Genomic DNA, 22630 nt, shown 5'->3' with positions numbered 1-22630 from the left:
CAATAACCCTAGTAATAATCATACATTTTCAGAAACTGATTAATAACTGACATTTTTCCAAATTATTTTTATTTCTCCCTGTGGGGGATAAACTTAGGAATATCCTGGGCTTACATCAATGGAAAAACAAGGCATAAAGAAATACAAAGTCATAAAATGCTCACACCCAAGCTTGGGTGAACCAGATTGGCACTCCAAGAATAGAGGGGTGCAAAGACACCTGGAGAATAGGGAGGCACAAAGGTGCCAGGAATAGTGAGGTGCAAAGGTACCCCAAAATAGGGAGGGGTATAGAGACCCCAAAATAGAGAAGGAGAGGCAAAGACCTAAAATAGAAATGGTGCAAAGGTACCCAATACATAGGAGTGACAAGATTAGATATTCAGGGTGAAAGCACCCCAAATTTAGTATGCTAAGCAAGATAAGTCAGTCAGAGAAACACAAGTACTATATGATTTCACCAATGTGTGGGATTTAAGAAACAAAACAATGAACATAGGGGAAGGGGAAAAAAAAGAGAGAGGGAGGCAAACCATAAAATACTCCTAAATATAGAGAACAGACTGAGGGTTGCTGGAGGGGAGGTGAATAGAGAGTGGGCTAAATGGGTGATTGGCAATAAGAGAGCACTTGTTATCATGAGCACTGGGTGTTATATGTAAGTGCTGAATCGCTAATTTCTACTCCTGAAACCAGTATTACATTATATGTTAAATAACTATAATTTAAATAAAAATTTGAAACACAATTAAGAAGGAAAGAGAAAGAAAGAAGAAAGAAAGAAAGAAAGAAAGAAAGAAAGAAAGAAAGAAAGAGAAAGAAAGAAAGAAAGAAAGAAAGAAAGAAAGAAAGAAAGAAAGAAAGAGAAAACAGTGTTTACAGTTAGGTCTCCTGGAAAAGATGACACTTGACAAAGATTGAACCAAAATAAAGAATATGGAATTGAGACTATGAGACTACATGGAGTAAATAGCTCACTCAATGTACTCAATATCATAAGTTGATTCAAACAAATAAATGACCATGTTGTGAAACAAGCCCACTTCAAAAACTGGTTGACATTCCATTAACTTTAATTGCAAAATATGCATCACTAACTCTCATTTTATTGTGCATCTAAATGTAAATGAGTTTAATATTTATACTACTCTATTTTAGCTCTATTTTATTTTCTACTTTAGGAAAAAAAGAGACGTTCATGATGGGACATGAAAATCACACTTTCACCAGTGATTTTATTCTTTTGGGACTCTTCTCTTCTTCTCAATCAAGTCTAGTTTTCTTTTCCTTTATATTCATCATTTTTATTATGACTGTAACAGAAAACACAGTCATAATCCTCCTTATCCTCAGGGACTCAAGACTCCACACTCCGATGTATTTCCTGCTGAGCCATCTCTCTTTTATGGACATCTTGCATATTTCCAACATTGTTCCCAAAATGGTCACTGACTTTCTGTCAGGCAGCAGAACTATTTCATTTGTAGGTTGTGGCTTCCAGGTATTTCTATCCCTCACTCTCCTGGGTGGCGAGTGCCTTCTCCTGGCAGCAATGTCTTATGATCGCTATGTAGCCATCTGTCATCCATTGCACTATCCCATTCTTATGAATGACTATGTCTGCATTGTCATGGCTAGAGGGTCCTGGCTTATTGGGACTGTCAACTCCATAGTCCACACAGCTTATGCACTCCACTTTCCCTTCTGTGCCTCAAGAGCTATTGATCACTTTTTCTGTGAAGTCCCTGCCATGTTGAAGTTGTCCTGTGTGGACACAACACTGTATGAACGAAGAATTTATGTAAGTGGCTTAATTTTTCTGCTTGTCCCTTTCTCCCTAATCATTGCTTCTTATGTCCAAATTCTCATTACTGTATTTCAAATGAAATCATCAGAAGCACGGAAAAAGTCATTTTCTACCTGTTCCTTCCACATGATGGTGGTCACAATGTATTATGGGCCATTTATTTTCACATACATGAGACCCAAATCAAACCACACTCCAGGCCAGGACAAGTCTTTGGCAATATTCTATACCATCCTCACACCTACATTCAACCCTATAATCTACAGCTTTAGGAATAAAGATGTCCTTGAGGCAATGAAAAATATGCTCAAAAGTAACTTTCTCCATTAAAATAGTAAGAAAAATACTTGAAGTGTGTGTTTTCTATATTAATATAGAAACAAAAAAGTTTCTATACCATTAAGCATGGAAAGAAGTGGTTATCTCCAAAACCCTGATAATAATAAAGTTTCACAAACACATACATCTAAGAGCACCTGGGTGGCTCAGTTGGTTCAGTGTCTGACTTCGGCTCAGGTCATGATCTTGTGGTTTGTGGGTTTGAGCCCCACATAAGACTCTGTGCTGATGGCTCAGAGCCTGGAGCTGCTTTGGGTTATGTGTCTCCCTCTTTCTCTGCCCCTCACCTGCTTGCATCTGTCTCTCTCTCAAAAATAAGTAAACATTTAAATTTTTTTTAATAAACACATACATCTAAAAATATATTGTGTCTTCCCTCTAAAATTCTAAGAAATTATAAAAAATTATCTTTTATAATACAGTCACATTTTATGGGATCTACCTACCTTTGTGTCGGGAATAAGCTTAGGAATTCCCTGAGCCTGCATTGATGGGTTAAAAAGGCATAAAGAATTAGAAAGTCATAGGGTGTACACACCCAAGTTTGGGTAAACAAGATTAGGTAAATAAGAATAGGTAAAGTGAGGCAAAGATCCCAGTGTAGGACAAAAGTGTAGGAATAGGGAGTCTCATGATCAAAACATCCAAGATGAGGTAAACAAGATTAGGTATTCAGGGCAGAAGTGCCCCCCAACTTAGTACTATAGCAGAAAGCTGCTTTCACAGGAAGGGAGGATAAAATTAGGTAAACAGGTAAATAGGGCTATAGTGACTGCAGGGCAAAGTTGCCCATAGTGGAGCTAAAGAATGATGCCTTGCTGACTCTGAAGTAGTATGCTCTGTATATCTCCTCCCCTAAGCCAGTTTAGGTAAAAAGACATAGGGCCTCACTGAATGTGCTGTAAACAACCTTCTCCCAGGTGCCAGGATTTTGTTTTGTATTAACCCAAACCTCTAATCCCACATATTTTCAAAACCCTCTTTCCCTCATGCCCATGAGTTAATGTTCAGTTTCATTGTTTCTTTGTGCATGTCCATCACCATGTTTATAACCCTTCTGATCCTAATAAAAACGGAGCAAAGACCCTTAATCAGGGCTTCTGTCTTCTCCTGGACATTAGCCATCTCTTGCATTTTTAATCCTGTGTCCCACTTTCTTGCTGGACAAGAAAGAACTGAAGACCCAGAGTCTATGACACCTTTTCATAGAACTTTTGTATTTCATGAAAGAGTAAAATATAATTCCAATATTACAACCTGCTATCAAAAATGCATAAAAATGTAGACAAAATAGGTGCAAGTGTTCACAAGGTAAAAACTTCTAGTTATAAAATTTATAAGTTAAAAAGTAAGTAAGTTCTGCAATGTAATGAACAGCATGGTGACTCTAGTTAACAATTTTCTATTGTACATTTGTACATAGGAAATTGCTAAGAGAGTAGGTTTTAGAAGTTCTCATCAGAAGAAAATGAATTGTAACTATGGGTGATTATAGATGGTAACTAAACTTTTTGTGATAATATTTTACTATATACATATTATATATATATATGTATATATATATTGAATTATTATGCTGTACACCTAAGTATAGTATAATTATATCAACTATGTCTCAAAACAGAAAAATCAATTAATGCATTTTTATAATTTAAAGTATTGTTTCAGTGTGTATTATTTATATTACTAAGTGTGTAATTTAATACAAGAATACATATGTAATACATTTAATATACTTCATGCATTAAATATTTAGTTAACAAAATTACTATGAATAACATTTATTAAAAGTTATTTAAAAATAGCATTCAATTTCTATTAATATGGATTCTAAATAGTGAAAACACTTAATTTTGAAATCCATGACCCATGTTTTCTTACACAATAATGTTAGCAAGTACTGCATGTAAGAATCTCCATGCACCCATTACATCTTTGTCTTAGTACTTCTGGATCATTTTTTATTGTGAAAACCTGAGACAGAGGGTTATGCCTCTGTACAGAGAAAGAGATGTAGAGAGGGACCAAAAAACAGTCTAGCAAGCACAAGCAACTTTTGTTCTCGCTTCCTTTCAAGCTTAATTAAGAGGGAATTTGGGAAGCAAAATTTCATCATTACATTAAATCAACAACTAATACAGCTATATGTATCACTTTACCCTCTCCTGGAAGCTTCTAAAAACGAATGAAAAATTTCCAAACGTTACTTTAAATATTCAATGTTCATTCAATAGTTTGTTTTGAAACCTTTGTTACTGAAGTGAGAAATATATATACATACACTTGTATATATACATTAATTGTGGTAAAATGAAAGTACTCATCCTGTGCTAGAAGGAAATACATAGTATTAAATAAGTGAATCCTTAAAATTATGTCTTATATATGCACATAGATTTATATTTATAAAATTTTTACCATTTTATTCTAAAAATTATTGCAAAGGAACATTTTTTTAATGTCTACTTGTTTTTGAGAGAGAGAGACAGAGTGTGAGTGAGGAAGGGGCAGGGAGAAAGAGGGAAACACAGAATCTTAAGCAAGCTACAGGCTCTGAGCTATACTCACAGGGCCAAACACAGGGCTCAAACCCATGAACTGTGAGATCATGACCTGAGCTGAAGGCTGACACTGAACTGACTCAGCCACCCAGGTGCCCCACAAAAGTTTCTTAATGAAAAATTAATTCATATGATTTTATCAGTAATGAAAATTAGACTACATATAATGAGGTATTCATTTTATTATATCTATATCAAATTAACTGAATATTTTATATTAAATAAGTATTCTATATACACACACCATAAATATCATATACTGCATCTTCTTTCTTCATTCATTCATCCATGCACCCATCCATCCATCCACCCATCATCCATTCATTCATTCATTTATAGACACTTAGGTTGTCTCTATTATCTAGGCTATTGTGAACATGGGAGGTCTATATCTTTGATATTCTGTTTTTGTTTTCCTTTGATACAAACCCAGAACTGGGATTGCTGGATCATAATGTAGCAGCTGAACCAATTTACATTCCCACCAACACAGCACCAGGATTTCCTTTTCCATATATTTGCCAACACTTGTTATCTCATGTCATTTTGATGATAGCCAATCTAACACATGTGAAGTGAAATTCATTCTAGTTTTGCTATACATTTCTTATACTAACGACTAGTGATTAAGCATCTTTTTGTGCACCTGGTGGTCATTTGTATGTCATTTTTGGAAAATGTCTACTCACTTCTGTTGCCAACTTCTTAATCAGATTTATTTCTGCCATTGAGCTGAATTAGTTTTTTTTTTAAATAATTTGTATATTACCTATTATTCATGATTAGCAAATATATGCTCCCATTCTGTAGGATGCCTTTTTATGTTCTTGGTTGTTTCTTTTGTTATGCAAAAGGGTTTCAGTAATCACATTCATTTTTTGTTTTGATGCTTGGACTTTTGGTATTGTACCCAGGAAACACTGCCAAAGATCAGAGCTTTTTGTCTTATATTTTCTTCTAGGAGTTTTATGGTTTGGAATAGTATATTTCAACCCTTAACATGTATTGAGTTAAATTTTATGGCTGGCATAATATGGGTCCAATTTCTTCTACTCAAAGCTATAATTTTTTCTCAGTATTATTTATTGAAGAGACTCTTTTTTCTCCTTTGAATATTCTTGGAATCCTTGCTAAATATTAGATGACCATATATGTAAGGGTTTATTTCTAGACTCTCAATTCTGTTCTATTGGTCTATGTTTCTATTTTTATACCAGTGCCCTATTGTGACTATAGCATTATTTGTATTTCCAAATACAACACATTACAAATTACAAATACAAATTACAACAAACTTGTAGTATAGGTTAAAATCAGAAACTATGATACCTTCATTCTTGTTGTTTCTCAGGATTGCTTAGGCTATTTGGTTTTTCTGTCTCCATACAAATTTTAGAACTACTTATGCTATTTCTATGAAAAATGCCATTGGAATTTTTAAGAATTGCATTCAATCTATAGATAGCTATTAGTATGATGAATACGTACCAATATTAATTCTTCCAACCCAGTAAAATGAAATGTTTTCATTTTTCTGTATATTCATCATTTTTATTTTTTTTTAATTTTTAATTTTTTAATGTTTATTTGAGAGAGAGAGAAAGAAAGAGATCATGTGTGAGTGGGGTAGGGGCAGAGAAGGAGAGAAAGAGAGAGAGAGAAAGAGAGAGAGAGAGAGAGAGATTCCTAACCAATCTCTGTACTTTCGGCGTAGAGCCCAATGTGAGGCTTGAACTCAGGAACTGGGAGATCATGACCTGAGCCAAAAATCAGACAGTTAACCATCTGAGACACCCAGTAGCCCCTGTATATTCATCATTTTTTAAATAAAGCTCTTACATTCATTTATATGTAGACCTTTAACTTCCTTGGTTAAGTGTATTTCAAAGGTTTGAATTCTTTTTGATGCGATTATGAATCAGATTTTTTCTTTATTTTTTAATGTTCTGTTGTTTATACAAATACAAATAATTTATTTTTAATTCTATTTATTTATTTTGAGAAAGCAAGAAAGCTATGGAGGGGCAGAGAGAGGGAGAGAAAATCCCAATCATGTTCTGTGCTACCCAACATGGAGTTCAAACTCACGAACTATGAGATTATGATCTAGACAGATGCTTAACTGACTGAGCCACCCAGGCACCCAAATATTTTCGCTACGTTGGTTTGTATTCAACTACTTTGCTATAATTGTTGATTAATTCCAATAAGTTTCTGGTGGACTCTTTGGGATTTTCTGTATATAAGTTTACAACATACGCAAACAAATAAAATATTACGTATTCTGTTGCAAATAGGATGTTTTTTCCCCCTTGTTTGTTTGTTCTGGCTATGATTTCCATTACCTTTTGAATAGGATTGGTAAGGATGGGCACCTCTGTTTTGTTTCTGATTTTAGAGAAAAATATTTCACTATTGAATATAAAGTTATATGTGAGATTGTTATATAAATTTGTTTTGAGTTATGATACTTCTATACTTAACACTTTTTTTTAATCATGAAAGGATACTACATTCATCTAGTGCTTTTTTCTGAATCTATTGAATTCCCAGGTATAAGTTCCACTTGATCAAGGTGAATAAGTCTTTTAATGTACTACTGGATCCAATTTGGGAGTATCTTGTTGAGAATTTTTGCATCCATATTCATCAGGGATATTGTCTTGTAATTAATTCTCCTGTTTAGTGGGGGTTTGTGGTTTTGGATCAAGATAATGCTGGATCTAATAGTTTGGAAGTTTTCCTTCCATTTCTTTTTTTTTTTTTTTTTTTTTTTGGACTAGTTTGGGAAGAACCTCTTTTAACTCTTCTCTAAAAGTCTGGTAGAATTTTCCTGGGAAGCCATCGGGCCCTGAAATTTATTTCTTGGGAGATTTTGGATAACTGATTCAATTTATTTGTTGTTTATGGGTGTTCAAATTGTTTACTTCTTCTGATTTCAGTTTTGGTAGTCTGTCAGTCTATAGGAAATTGTCCATTTGTTACAGATTGTCCAGTTTGTTGGCATATAATTTTTCATAGTATTCTCTTATACTTTTGTACTTCTATGGTGTTGGTTATGATCTCTTTTTCATTTGTGATTTTATCTATTGGGGTCTATTCTGTTTTCTGCTTGATAAGTCTCATTAAGGGTTTACAAATTTCATTAATTCTTTCTAAGAACCATCTCTTTAAAAAATTACATGTTTATTTATGTTTGAAAGAGACAGAGCATGAACTGAGAAGGGGCAGAGAGAGACACACACAGAGAATCTGAAGCAGAATCCAGGCTCTGAGCTGTCAGCACAGAGCCCAAAGTGGGGCTTGAACCCATGAACCATGAGATCATGACTGCAGCTGAAGTCCAGTGGTTAACCAATTGAGCCACCCAGGTGCCCCTCTAAGAATTATCTCTTAATTTTGTTGATATTTTGTACTGTTTTTTTTCCTTTTGTTTTGTTTCTATATTGTTTATCTCTGCTCTAATCTTTATTGTTTTCCTTCTTCTGCTGACTTTAGGCTTTATTTGCTGTTCCTTTTCTAGCTCCTTTAGATGTAAGTTTAGGTTGTGTATTTAAGATCTTTCTAGCTTCTTTAGGGAGGTCTGTATTGCAATACACTCCCCTCTTGGGCCTTTGCTGCATCTTAAATTGGGACTGCCATAGTTTCATTTTTATTTGCTTCAATGTACTTTTTTTATTTCCTTTTAAATTCCTGTTTAGCCCATTTATTTCCTAGTAAGATGTTATTTATCCTCCAAATATTTATGGGCTTCCCAAATTTATTCTTGTGGTTGACTTCAAGTTTCATAGGTTTGTGGTCTTAAAATATGCATGATATGATCTCAATATTTTTGTACTTCTTGATGGCTGATCTGTGACCCACTATGAGATGTATTCTGGAGAATGTTCCATGTGCACTAGAGAAGAAAGTTTATTCTGCTCTTTTAAGGTGGAATGTTCTGAATATATTTGTTAAGACTATCTGGTCCAGTGTTTCATTCAAAGCCATTGATTTTTGCTGATTCTCTGCTTAGATGATCTGTCCATTGTTATCAGTGGGTGTTAAAGTCTCTTACAATTATTGTATTCTTGTTAATGACTTTCATTATGCTTTTTATTAATTTATTTATACATTCTGTGCTCCAAGTTGTGGGCATAAATATTTACAGTTGTTAGATTTTCTTTTTTTTTTTTTAATTTTTTTTCAACGTTTATTTATTTTTGGAACAGAGAGAGACAGAGCATGAACGGGGGAGGGGCAGAGAGAGAGGGAGACACAGAATCGGAAACAGGCTCCAGGCTCTGAGCCATCAGCCCAGAGCCTGACGCGGGGCTTGAACTCACGGACCGCGAGATCGTGACCTGGCTGAAGTCGGGCGCTTAACCGACTGCGCCACCCAGGCGCCCCTAAATTTTCTTGATGAATATACCATTAATTATGATGTACATTGAGGGTTGAGATCCCTGGTCTGGAAATGAGAGATGAGGGGATGCCATTTTCTTCCAACACCAACATGCTGGGACTTCAGAGAGCAACATAGTGGCCCTTGAGGAGGAAAGACCACTTTTACCAAATCCAGTTACTCCGTGTCTAACAAGTGCTTATTTACTGGGGAAAGACTGAGTCTCAGCCACTTCAGCCAGCCTCTCCTCCACACCAGAAAAGCCACCATCCCCAGGCACCAACAGACAACTCTTTGTTTTTCTTTTTTTCCCCTTATTTTCTTTTGGAATCAGGCTCATAGTTTCTGATTTTTTTTTTTGTCATTTAATCTTTTTGGGGAGGGTGGTTCAGGCTTTATTATTATTATTGTTATTAATTTTTATTTTTCCTTCTTTTCTCTTTTATTGCCCCCCTTTTTTTCTTTTCTTTTTCCTTGGAAATAAGCCTTACAGATTTTTGAATCTCTGTTTGTTGTTGTTGTTGTGTCTGTTCCCTTCCCTTTTTTTTTCTTTTTATAGTTTCAGACTTCCCCACCCTTTTATTTTCCAGGGCTACTTCAACAAACAATGAAAGCACACCTACTTAAAGGTCCAAACATTCCACCACTGCAAGCAAGAAGGAACTCTGCAGAGGACTGACCAGTGGGAAAGAGAAGCCAACATGCAAAAGCAAAGTGCACACAGCATGTACCAGAAACACTTCCTGGAGGGCCAGGACCTCAAAAGTGTATGATCCCCTTTTAATACAATAGTACTCTCAGGTGTAGAAACCATAACAAGCTGTTAAAACACACAAAAAAGACAGAAACTGAACCAAAATGAAAAAAAAAAAAAACAACAAAAAAAAAACAAACAAAGGAGGAATTCTCTCCCAAAGAAAGGTCAAGAAGAAATCACGGCCAAGTACTTGCTCAAAACACATTAACAATATATCTGAACAAAAATTTAGAACAACAGTCATAAGACTACTAGCTGAGCTTGAAAAAACAACAAAAACCCCCCCAAAAAACAAAGAAGGCACCAGAGAAACCTTTGTGCATACATCAAAGACATAAGGACTAGTTAAGATGAACTTAAAAATGTTATAAGAATGGATTTAAAAAAACAAGATCCACATGTATGCTGACTACAAGAGAATCACTTTAGACCTAAGGAAACCTGCAGATTGAAAGTGAAGGGGTGGAAAACCATCTATGATGCTAATGGACATCAGAAGAAAGCCAGGGTAGCCATACTTATGTGAGACAAACTAGATTTTAAAACAAGACTGTAACAACAGAATAAGAGAATTATATCATTAGTAAGCATCACTTACAACAATGGACAGATCATCTAAGCAGAAAATCAACAAGAAACACTGGCTTTGAATGGCATACTAGACCAGATGGACTTAACAGATACATGAAGAGAATTTCATCCTAAAGCAACAGAATACACATTCTTTCCAAGAGCACTTGGAACATTGTCCAGAATAGAACACATACTGGTTCACAAGTCAGGTCTCAACAGGGACTAACTGATCAAGGTCATATCATGCTTATTTTCAGGTCACAATGTCAGGAAACCTTAAATCACCACAAGAAAAAACAAATTGGAAAGCCCTCAAATACATTTGGGTTTAAGAGCATCCTTATGAAGAATGAATACATTAACCAAGATTTCTTTTAACTATTAAATTTTTATTTATTTATGAGAGATATATATATATAAAATGTGAGTGGGGGAGGGGCAGGAAGAGAGGGAAACAGAATCTGAGGCAGTATCCAGGCTCTGAGCTGTCAGCACAGATCTCTATGTGAGGCTCTAACTCATAAATCACGAGATCATGACCTAGGCTGAAATCGGATGCCCAAGAAACTGAGCCACCAAGGCACCCCATGGATTAATCAGGAGATTAAAGAAGAGATAAAAAAAATACACAGAAGTAAATGAAAACACAAACATGAGAGTCCAAACTCTTTGGGATACAGCAAAGGCAGTCCTAAGGGGAAGTACACTGCAATTCAACCCTATCTAAAAAGCAAGAAAAATCCCCAAATCACAACCTCACCTTACAACTAGAGGAGTGAAAAAGGTAACAGCATATGATACCCACAGCCTGCAGAAAATGTGAAAAAATAAAGATTAGAGCAGAATTAAACAATATAGAAACAAACAAACAAAAAAATGGCGGAACAGATCAATGAAACTAAAAGTTTTTTTGAAGAAGAAACAAAATTGATAAATCCCTAGCCAGACTTACCAAAAAGAGAACACAGAGGACCCAAATAGATAAAATCATGAATGAAAGAGGAGAGATCACAAACAACATCACAAAAATAAAAACAATTATAAAAGAATATTAAGTAAAATTATGTGCCAACAAACAGGACAATCTGGAAGAAATGGACAAATTCCTAGACACACACTATCAAAACTCAAATGGGAAGAAACAGAAAATTTGAACAGACCCATAACCAACAAAAAACTTGAATCAGTTATTCAAAAATCTCCCAACAAATAAGAGTCCTTGGCCAGATGGACTCCCAGGGGAATTCTACTAGACTTTTAAGGCAGAATTAATACCTATTCTTCTCAAACAGTTCCAAAAAAGAGAAATGGAAGGAAAACTTCCAAACTCATTCTGGGAAGCCAGTATTACTTTGATTCCAAAACCAAAACCCCCACTAAAAATAAGAATTACAGGCCAATATCCCTGATGAACATGGATGCAAAAATTCTCAACACGATCCTAGCAAATCAAATTTAACAGTACCTTAAAAGAATTATTCACCAATTTTAAAGTGGGATTCATTTCTGGGCTGCAGGGCTGATTCCATCTTTTCAAATCAATCATCATGATACACAACATTGATAAAACAAAGGATAAGAACCATATGATACTGTTAATAGATGAAGAAAAAATATTTGACATCAACGTTCTTTCTTGATAAAATACCTCAAGAAAGTAGGGAAGAATGAACATACCTTAACTTCATAAAAGCTTTATATGAATGACCCACAGCTAATAATATCTTCAATGGGTAAAAGCTGAGAGATTTCTTCCTAAGACCAGGAACAGGACAAGGGTGTCCACACTTACCGCTGTTGTTCAATATAGTACTGGAAGTCCTAGCCTCAAAAATCAGACAACAAAAAGAGATGAAAGGCATACAAATTGGCAAAGAAGAAGTCAAACTTTCACTCTTAACAGACGACATGATATTCTACATGGGAAACCCAAAAGACTCCACCAAAAAAACAACTAGAACTGATATGTGAATGCAGCAAAGTTGCAGAATATAATATCAATGTACACAAATTGATTGCATGTCTGTACACTAATAATGAAGCAGCAGAAAGAGAAATCATTTAATCCCACTTAGAATTTATCCCATTTAGAATTGTACCAAAAATCATAAAATACCAAGGAATAAACCTAAGCAAGGAGGTAATGATCTGTACCCTGAAAACCGCAGAAAGCTTATGAGAGAATTTTCAGAAGAAACAAAGCAATGGAAAAACATTCCATGCTAATGCATTGGTAGAACAAATATTATTAAATCGTCAATACAACCCAATACAATCTACACATTCAGTGCAATCCCTATCAAAATAATATGAGCATTCTTCACAGAGCTGGAACAAAGAATTATAAACTTTGTATAGAACCAGAAAAGACACTGAATATGCAATGTAACACTGAAAAAGACGACCAGAGCTGGAGTCATTACAATTCCAGTTTTCAACCTGTATTGCAAATCTGTAATCAACAATACCATGTGGTACTGGCACAACAACAGACATATAGATCAGTGTAACAGAATAGAGAACCCAGAAATTGATCCACAAATGTATGGCCAACTACTCTTTGACAAAGCAGGAAAGACTATCCAATGGAAAAGAGACAGACTCTTTAGCAAATGGTGCTAGGAGAACTGGACAGCAACATGTAGAAGATTGAAACTGGATCGCTTTCTTACACCATACATAAAAATAAATTCAAGATGTATTAAAGACCTAAATATGAGACAGGAAACCATCAAAATTGTAAGGAGAAAACAGGCAATAACCTCTTTGAGCAACTTATTTCTAGACATGTCTCTGAAGGTGCGGGAAACAAAAGCAGAAATGAACTACTTGGGCCTGACCAAGATAAAAAGCTTCTGCATAATGAATGAAACAATCAACAAAACTAAAAGGCCATCTAGCAAATGGCATATCAGATAAAGGTGTAGTATCCAAAATCTATAAAGAACGTATCAACATCCAAAGAACAAATAATCCTGAGAAGAAATGGGCAAAAGACACAAATAAACACTTTTCCAAAGAAGACATTGAGATGGCTAACAGACACATGAAAATATGCTCAACATAAGTCATCATCAGAAAAATACAAATCAAAACCTTAATGATGTACCACCTCACATCTGTCAAAATTTCTTAAATTAACAACTCAATAAACATATGATGGCAAGGGTGGATAAAGAGGAACATTTTTGCCCTGCTGGTGCGAATGCCAACTGATAAAAGTACTCTGGAAAACAGTACGAGTTTTCTCAAAAAATTAAAAATAAAACTACCCTACAACCCAGGAGTTGCACTACTAGGTATTTTTCCATAGGATATAAAAATTGTGATTCAAAGGGGCACATGTATCCCAATGTTTAAAACAGAACTATCACGAATAGCCAAATTTTAAAAAGAGCCCAAATGTCCATCAACTAGATAGATGAAGATGTGGTACACACACACACACACACATACGCACACACACACACACACACACACACACACACACGGAATATTACCCAGCAATCAAAAAGAATGGAATGTTACCATTTGCAACAACATAGATGGAATAGGAGTGTATTATTCTCAGCAAAATAAATCAGTTAGATAATGACATATATCATATGGTTTCACTCATGTGGAATTTAAGAAACAGAACAGATGAATATAGGTGAAGGGAAGGAAAAAGAAAAAACAGACAGGGAGGCAAACCATATGACATTCTCTAATACAGAAATAAACTGATGGTTGCTGGAAGGAAGGTGGGTGGGGTGTGTGTTAAACGGGTGCTGGGTATTAAGGAGAACACTTGTTGGGATGAACACTGGGTGGTATATATGAAAGGGATGAATCACTGGGTTCTGCTACTGAAACCAATACTACATTGTACATTAACTAACTTGAATTAAAATAAATAATATTTTAAAAATCTCATTTTTTAAGTACATAGAATCAAAGAAAAAGTAAAACATACTTGGTTTGCAGCAGAAGCTGTCCTTAGAAGGAAGTTTAGAGCAATGCAGACAACCTCAAAGCAAGCAAGCAAGACTTCAAATAAACAACATAACATTGTAACCAAAGAAGCTAGAAAAAGGACAAATAAAAGTTAAAACCACCAGAAGTAAGAAATAATAAAGAATAGAGCAGAAATAAATTATATATAAAAACTTGAAAACAATAGAACAGATAAATGAAAGCAAGAGATTTCCTTTTGAAAAGTTAATAAAAGTTGATAAACATCTATCCAGTTCATCAGAGAGGGAGAGAGAGAGAGAGAGAGAGAGAGAGAGAGAGAGAAGGAAAGAACAGACTCAAATAAGAAAAATCACAAAAGAAAGAGGAAACAATCACAATCAATTACACAACCAAAAAATAAATGTGAGAGAATATTATTAAAAACTACATACCAACAACTTAGACAACACAGAAGAAATTGATAAACTCTTAGAAACATAAAACCTAGCAAAACTGAAGCAAGAAGAAATAGAAAGTTTGAACAGACCAATTATCAGCAATGATATTTTGAATGAATATCAAAAATTTCCAGTAAACAGAAGTCCAGAGCTAGACTACCTCACAGTTGAATTATACCAAATATTTAAAGAAGAACATTTTAATATCTACTCCTCTAACACTATCCCCCCTCAAAAAAAAAGAAAAATAAATAAAAAGAAAAAAGGAGAACAAAAAGGAGAACTTACTAATTCATTCTATGAGACTAGTATCACAATGATTCTAAAACCAGATGAAGAGACCTTTAAAAAGAGAACCACAGGCCAATATCTCTAATGAACATAGATGTAAAAATCCTCAACAATATACTAGCAAATAAAATCCAACAATACATTAAAAATGTGATTCATCATGGTCATGTGGGATTTGTTTCCAGTGTGGAATGGTGTTTCAAATTCACTAATTAACATGACACATCACATAAATAAAAGAAAAGATACACACCATATGATCATTTCAACAGATGCAGAAAAGCATTCAACACAGTACAACATTCATTTATAATAAGACACCTAAACAATGTAGGTTTAGAGGGAACATACATGAACATAATAAAGGTTATATATTAAAAACCCACAGGAAATATCCTACTCAATACAGAAAAACAGAGTTTTCCTTCAAATGTCAGGAACAAGACAAGGATTTGTCTCATCACATTTATTTAAAATAATACTGGAATCCCAACTACAGCAGACAGCAAAAGGAAATAAAATGCCTCCAAATCGGTGAGGAAGAAGTAAAACTTTCACTATACGTAGATGGCAGAATACATTGTATAGAAAACCCTAAAGACTCCACCAAAAACTATTAAAACTGATCAGTTAATTTGGTAGTCACAGAGAGAAATAAATCCATGTCCAGGAATCTGTTACATGTCTATATATCAATAATTAAGCAGCAGAAATTAGGAAAGAGTAATTAAGAAAAAAATCCATTAGTAATTGTACCACAAATAATAAGATACGTAAGAATAAACCTAACCAAACAGGTGAATGAGCTGTACTCTGATAATTATAAAACATTCATTAAAAGAATTGACAATAACACAAAAGGATGTAAAGACATTCCATGCTTATGGAATGAAAGAATAAATATTGTTAAAATGTGTATACTAACCAAAACAATCTACAGATTTAGTGCAATGCTTATCAAAATACTGATGCCATTTTGCACAGAAATATAACAAAAGACCCTGAATATTCAAAGAAATTTTGAAAAAGCAAAGCAAAGCTAAAGGTATCAAAATTTTACCAGACGTAAAGTTGTATTACAAAGCTGTAATCATCAAGACAGTATGGTATTGACACCAAACAGACACATAGATCAATGGAATAGAACACCCAGAAATAAACCCACAGTAATATGATCAATCTTTGACGAAGCAGGAAGGAATATCCAACGGGAAAAATAATGCCTTTTCAAAAAAGAGTGCTAGGAAAACTGCTCAGCTACATGCAGAAAAATAAAACTGGACAACTCTTTTAAACCATACACAAACATAAACTGAAATGGATTATTCTAAATGTGAAACATGAAACCATAAAAATCCTAGAAAAGAGCACAGACACTAATGTCTCTGACATCGACTGCAGCGACATTTATCTATATATGTCTTTTAAGCATGGAAATAAAAGCTAAAATAAACTGCTGGGACTACATCAGAATAAAAACCACAACAAAACAAAAAAGAAACAAAAAAAGCCACTTCTGCACATTGAAGGATATAATCATTACTAAAAGCAACCTAATGAATTGCTAAAGATATTTGTGAATGGCATATCTGATAAAGGGTTAGCATCCAAAATATGCAAATAATTTGTAAAACTCAACAACCCCAAAATGAATAATTCAATTAAAAATGGGTAGAGGACATGAATAGATACTTTCCCAAAGAAGATATACATTTGGTAACAGTCACGAAAAGGTGCTCAACATCGGTGATCACTAGAGAAATACAAAACAAAACTACCATGGGATATCATTTCCCATCTGTTAAAATGGCTAAAAGCAAGTACACAAGAAACAGTGTTGGTGAGGATGTCAAGGAAAGGGAACTCTTACCTTGTTGGTGGGAATGCAAACTGGTGCAGCCACTTTGGAAAATAGTATGGAGAATCCTCAAAATTTAAAAATAGAATTGCCCTAAAATCCAGTAATTACACTACTGGGAATTTACCACAAAAATACAAAAACCCTAATTCAGTGATATATGCACCCCTATGTTTATAGAAACATTTTCAATTGCCAAATTATAGAAGCAGCCCAAGTGCCCATTTATAGATGAATGCATGAAGAAGTGCTAGCTACCTATTTTTCTTTCTTTCTAATTCTCATATTTATCATTCATATTTATTATGTATATTACATAAAGTAATATATAATATATAGTGAATATACAATATTTATGTATTTTTAAAATATTTAAATTTGATATATTTATTATATATAATGTATTCATTATGTATAATGTTTTATATTATATATTTAAAATATTATTATATTAGACTGTATATTTACTAACTTGAATATAAATAAAACTTGAAACAGAAAAAATTCATTCTTTTTTATGTCTGAATTTTATGCCTAACATATATATAATTTATATACATAATTTTTATATATTTATATTTATTGTATATAATGTATTCATTATATATTATATTCATTATATACATTGCATATAGGTATAATATATGTATCTATATATGTATATTCAGGCCAAAAAATATTCAAATCTTTTTCTTTTTCAAGTTTTTATTTATATTAAAGTTAGTTAACATACAGCATAATAATACAATAGTTTCAAGTGTAGAATTTACCAACTCATCACTTCTACATAATACCCATTTCTCATATCAAATGACTTCTTTAATACCAATCACACATTTAAACCACACACACACACCTCTCTTCCAGCAATGCTCAGTTTGTTCTGTATATTTAAGAAGCTCTTTATGATTTGCCTCTTTTCCTTTTATTCCTATGTTCATCTGTTTTGTTTCTTAAATTCCACATATGAGTGAAATCATATGGTATTTGTCTTTGTCTGACTAACTTCTTTCCCTTAATATAACACTTTCTTGCTTCTTTCAGGTTGTTGCAAATGGCAAGATTTCACTCTTTTTTATGGCTGAATAATATATATATTTATAATATAAATATATTATATTAAATATAAAATATAAATATACATATTTATAACATATATTTATAATATATATAATATATATTACATATCTTATTTATAATATAAGAATATATATAATATATATGTATATATTATTTATCCATTCATCAATTGATGCATATTTAGGATCCTTACATAATCTAGTTATCATTGATAATGCTGCTATAAACATGAGGTTGAATGTATTCCATTGAATCAGTATTTTTTGTATTCTGTGGGTAAATACCTAGTAGTGCAATTGCTGTATTGTCGGGCAGTTCTATTTTTTTTTTAACTTTTTGAGGAACCTCCATACTGTTTCCCAGAGTGGCTGCACCAGTTTGCATTGCTACCAATAGTATAAGAGTATTCCCCTTTATCCACATCATCACCAATATCTGCTGTTAATTTTAGTCATGTTGATAGGTGGGAAGTGATATTTCATTGTAGTTTGGATTTGCATTTCCCTAGTAGATAAGTGATGTTGAACATGTATATTTATGTATTCTGCTAATTTATTAATTGGATTATTTGGGCTTTGGGTGTTGAGTTTTATAAGTTCTTTATATATTTTGGATACTAAGCCATTATCAGATATGTCATTTGTAAATATCTTCTTCCATTCCCAAGGATACCTTCTTCCATTGTTTATTTTTTCCTCCATGGTGCAGAAGCATTTTGTATCATGAATTCCCAATAGTTTATTTTTCCTTTTTTTTCCCTTGTGACAGGAGACATATCTAGTAAGAAGTTGTGAAGGCCATATCAAAGTTTACTCTATGTATTGTCCTCTTGGATTTTGATTGTTTCCTGTCATACATTTTGGTCTCTCATCTATTTTCAATTTATTTTTGTCTATGGTGTAAAAAAGTAGTCCAGTTTCATTCTTTTCATATGCTGTACAGTTTTCCCAGCAGCATTTGTTGAAGACACTGTCTTTTTCCCATTGGATATTCTTTCCTGCTTTGTTGAAGATAATTTGACCATAGCATTGTAGGGCCATTTTCTGTTATGTTCCGTTGATCTATGTATCTGTTTTTGTGCCAGTACCATAGTGTCTTGATCACTACTGACTTGTAATATAACATGAAATCTGGAATTGTGATGCCTCAGTTTTGGTTTTCTTTTTCAAGATTGCTATGGCAATCCTCAGTCTTTTGTGGTTCTATACAAACTTTAGTATTGTTTTTTTCTACTACTGTGAAAAATGATGTTTGTATTTTGATAGGGATTGCATTAAATATGTCCATTTTTGGATAGTATAAACATTTTAACAATAATTGTCCTTCTAATCCATGAGCATGGATTGTATCTCCACTTCTTTTTGTCTTCTTCAATTTATTTCATAAGCTTTCTATAGTTTTCAGAGTACAAATCTTTTACCTCTTTAGTTAGATTTAACCTAAGTATCTTAACGGTTTTGGGGTCCATTGTAAATCAAATTTCTCTTTCTGCTGCTTCATCATTGGTGTATACAAATGCAACTGATTTCTTTCTTTCTTTTTTAATATTTAATGTTATTTATTTTTGAGAGACAGAGACAGAGTGCGAGCGGGGGAGGGGAAGAAAGAAGGAGACACAGAATCCAAAGCAGGCGCCAGGTTCTGAGCTGTCAGCACACAGCCTGATGCGGGGCTCAAACCCACGAACCACGAGATCATGAACTGAACCAAAGTCAGACACTTAACCGACTGAGCCACCCCGGCACCCCTAAGTACAACTGATTTCTATACACTAAATTTGTATTCTGTAACTTTATGTCCTTCATGTATCATTTATAACATTTATTTTGGGGGGGGAAATGTTTCAGGTTTTCTACATAGAGTATAGTAGCATATGCAAATAATGAAAGTTTAACTTCTTCTCTGTTGATTTGGATGACTTTTATTGCTTTGTGTTGCTGTGCTAGGAGTTCCAGTAATACATTAAATAAGAGTGGTGAGAGTGAGAGCGGATAGCTTTTTTTTACTGATCATGAAGGAAAAGCTCTCAGTTTTTCACCCATTAAGGATTATATTAGCAATGTGGTTTTCATACATGGCCTTTATTATGTTGAGGTATGATCCCTCTATCCTTAATTTGCTAAGTTTTTTTTTCTTTTTTTTATCAAGAATAGATATTGTACTTTGCCGAATGTTTTTTTCTGCATCTATTGAGGAGAGCATATGCTTCTTATCATTTCTTTTGTTAAGGTCATGTACCACGTTGATCGGCAAGTATTGAACCAACTTGGCAACATAAGGATAAATTCCACTTGGTTGTGATGAAAGACATTGGATTTGATTTGCTAGTATTTTGTTGAGAACTTTTGCATCCATGTTCATGAAGCATGTCAGCCTGTAGTTCTCTTTTTTACTGGAGTTTTTGTCTGTGCAAACCTGCTGTGCAGGTTTGGCTTACAATGCTGGGGTCACCAATTGTGGGTTCAGTTTTCACTTTGTCCAGCAAAGCCAAGGATGGCAGAAAGGAGTACTCAAGACCCCACAAGTCAAGAGATCTGAGAGAAAGGCTTAGGTACAGAAGTACCTGCTTGGGATAGTTGCCAACATGTCTAGGTTTCACTGAGAGCATTTCTTTTCTCTTTTTTTGCCATGGGCCATAAAATGACAAAGGAATAGCTATTATGTCTAAAAACTTTACAGCAGTTTTTAATGGGGTTCAGTGTAATGTTAAGAAAGATCAATTAAGTAAATTGTTATGAACAATATGAGACACCTGTCTCTGGTTTCGCAGCCATGGTACAGTTTATTTAGATCTATGGGAACAAGTGGAAAATTTTTTAAAAAGAAAACATGAAAAAGGAGAGAAGCTTCCTGCTTTCATTTTAGTGACCTGGAGTTTAGTCTGTACGTGATTATGTCCATTACATGTATCTCCAAGAAGGAACAAATTAAGAAAGAAAGCCTAACACCTACCTCTCCTACAGCATCTCCTACTATTAAGGATGACCAACCTTGCCAGCTTTCTCCTATCCCTATTCTTCCCTATCACTTAATTCCAATACCTATATTGGAGGGACATAAGTCATCAGTTATCCAGCAATGTTTACAAGACGGATATGTGGTTGGAGAGTTTCATACATTCCCCATAATTACCACTGCTAGACATCAACCTAGACATGAGTTCCTCTCTTTTACTATCTTTAAGGTCACCAATTGCAAGTTCAGCTTATCATGTCATGGTCCCCAGTTGTGGATTCAGCTTTTGGCTTTGTCCAACAAGGCTGAGGGCAGCAGAAAGGATTACTTAAGACCCCACAAGTCAAGAGAGGTGAGAGAAAAGCTAAGGGAAGTCTCCCTGAGCCACTTTCAAGCTCCTGTATTTATTAAGCATACATTATAGGGAAAACATCATGCAATGCCAATAAGAACATATAGAAAGCTTGCAAAAAACAAGGTGTTCCAGAGTACAAAAGAACACATGTAGGGTGAAGAACAAGATAAGATATTCCATAGATAACATGGTCTAAGGAATTCATAATCACAGGAAGGACTCAACCCTCTACACACATTAACTAGACACTGGTCAGCTGTTTTCAGCAAGGCCAAAAAGCAGTGTAATCTCCTTAACCAGGACAGTTATTTGATTTCTCATAATGCTGGTGTCATAGAATGAGTTTGAGTTTTCTTTCCATTTCTATTTTTGGGGATAGTTTGAGAAGAATAAGTATTAACTCTTCTCTAAATGTTTAGTAGAATTCCCCTGTGAAGCCATTTGGCCTTGGACTTTTGCTTGTTGGGTGACTTTTGATAATTTATTCAATTTGTTTGCTGGTTATTGGTCTGATCAAGTTTTCTATTTCTTCCTATTTCAATTTTGGTCATTTATATGTTACTAAGAATTTATTCATTTATTCCAGATTATTCAATTTGATGGCATATAATTTTTCATAATATTGTCTTACAGTTTGTATTTCTGTGGTGTTGGTTATTATCTCTCCTCTCTCATTTGTGGTTTTCTATATTTTAATCCTTTCCAGTTCCTTTTTGATAGGCCTCACTAGGGATTTATCAGTTTTATTAGCTTTTTCAAAAACCAGCTCCTGGTTTTTTTATATTTATTTATTTTTGAGAGAGAGATAGAGAGACAGAGACAGAGAGAGAGGGAGAGAGAGAGATGGAGAGAATGAGCAAAGGAAGGTCAGAGAGAGACACACACAGAATCTGAAGCAAGCTCCTCTGAGCTGTCAGCACAGAACTTGAAATGGGCCTCAAACCCACAAACCGTGAGATCATCACCTGAGCCAAAGTCGGACGCTCAACCAACTAAACCACCCAGGAGCCCCAAACCAGCTCCTGTTTTATTGATCTGTTCTACTGGTTTGTTTGTTTGCATGTTTGTTTTTATGTCATTTATTTATGGTCTAATGCTTATTATTTCTTCCTTTTCTGGCTTTAGGTTTCAAGTATTCTTTTTTTATATACTTTAGTCATAAGATTAGGTTGCTTTTTGGATTTTTTCTTGCTTCTTGAGGTAGACCTGTATACTTCCCTCTTATGACTGCTTTTGCTTCATCTCAAAAGTTTTGGACTATGGTGTTTTCCTTTTC

The 22630-nt window shown here is 34.2% G+C and overlaps 1 protein-coding gene across 1 annotated transcript; it reads left to right on the top strand.

Moving 5' to 3' along the window:
- Positions 1–1198: 1198 nt before the first annotated feature.
- Positions 1199–2137, top strand: LOC123384370 (olfactory receptor 2AJ1-like). The gene has a single exon (XM_045053889.1). The coding sequence runs from the start codon at positions 1199–1201 to the stop codon at positions 2135–2137; it is 939 nt and encodes a 312-aa protein (XP_044909824.1).
- Positions 2138–22630: the final 20493 nt, after the last annotated feature.

Source organism: Felis catus, chromosome A1 (genome assembly GCF_018350175.1).
Source record: "Felis catus isolate Fca126 chromosome A1, F.catus_Fca126_mat1.0, whole genome shotgun sequence".
In the NCBI taxonomy this organism is placed as follows: Eukaryota; Metazoa; Chordata; class Mammalia; order Carnivora; family Felidae; genus Felis; species Felis catus.
Note: the sequence above shows the minus strand (reverse complement) of the source record. Positions and strands in the feature narration are given on the sequence as shown.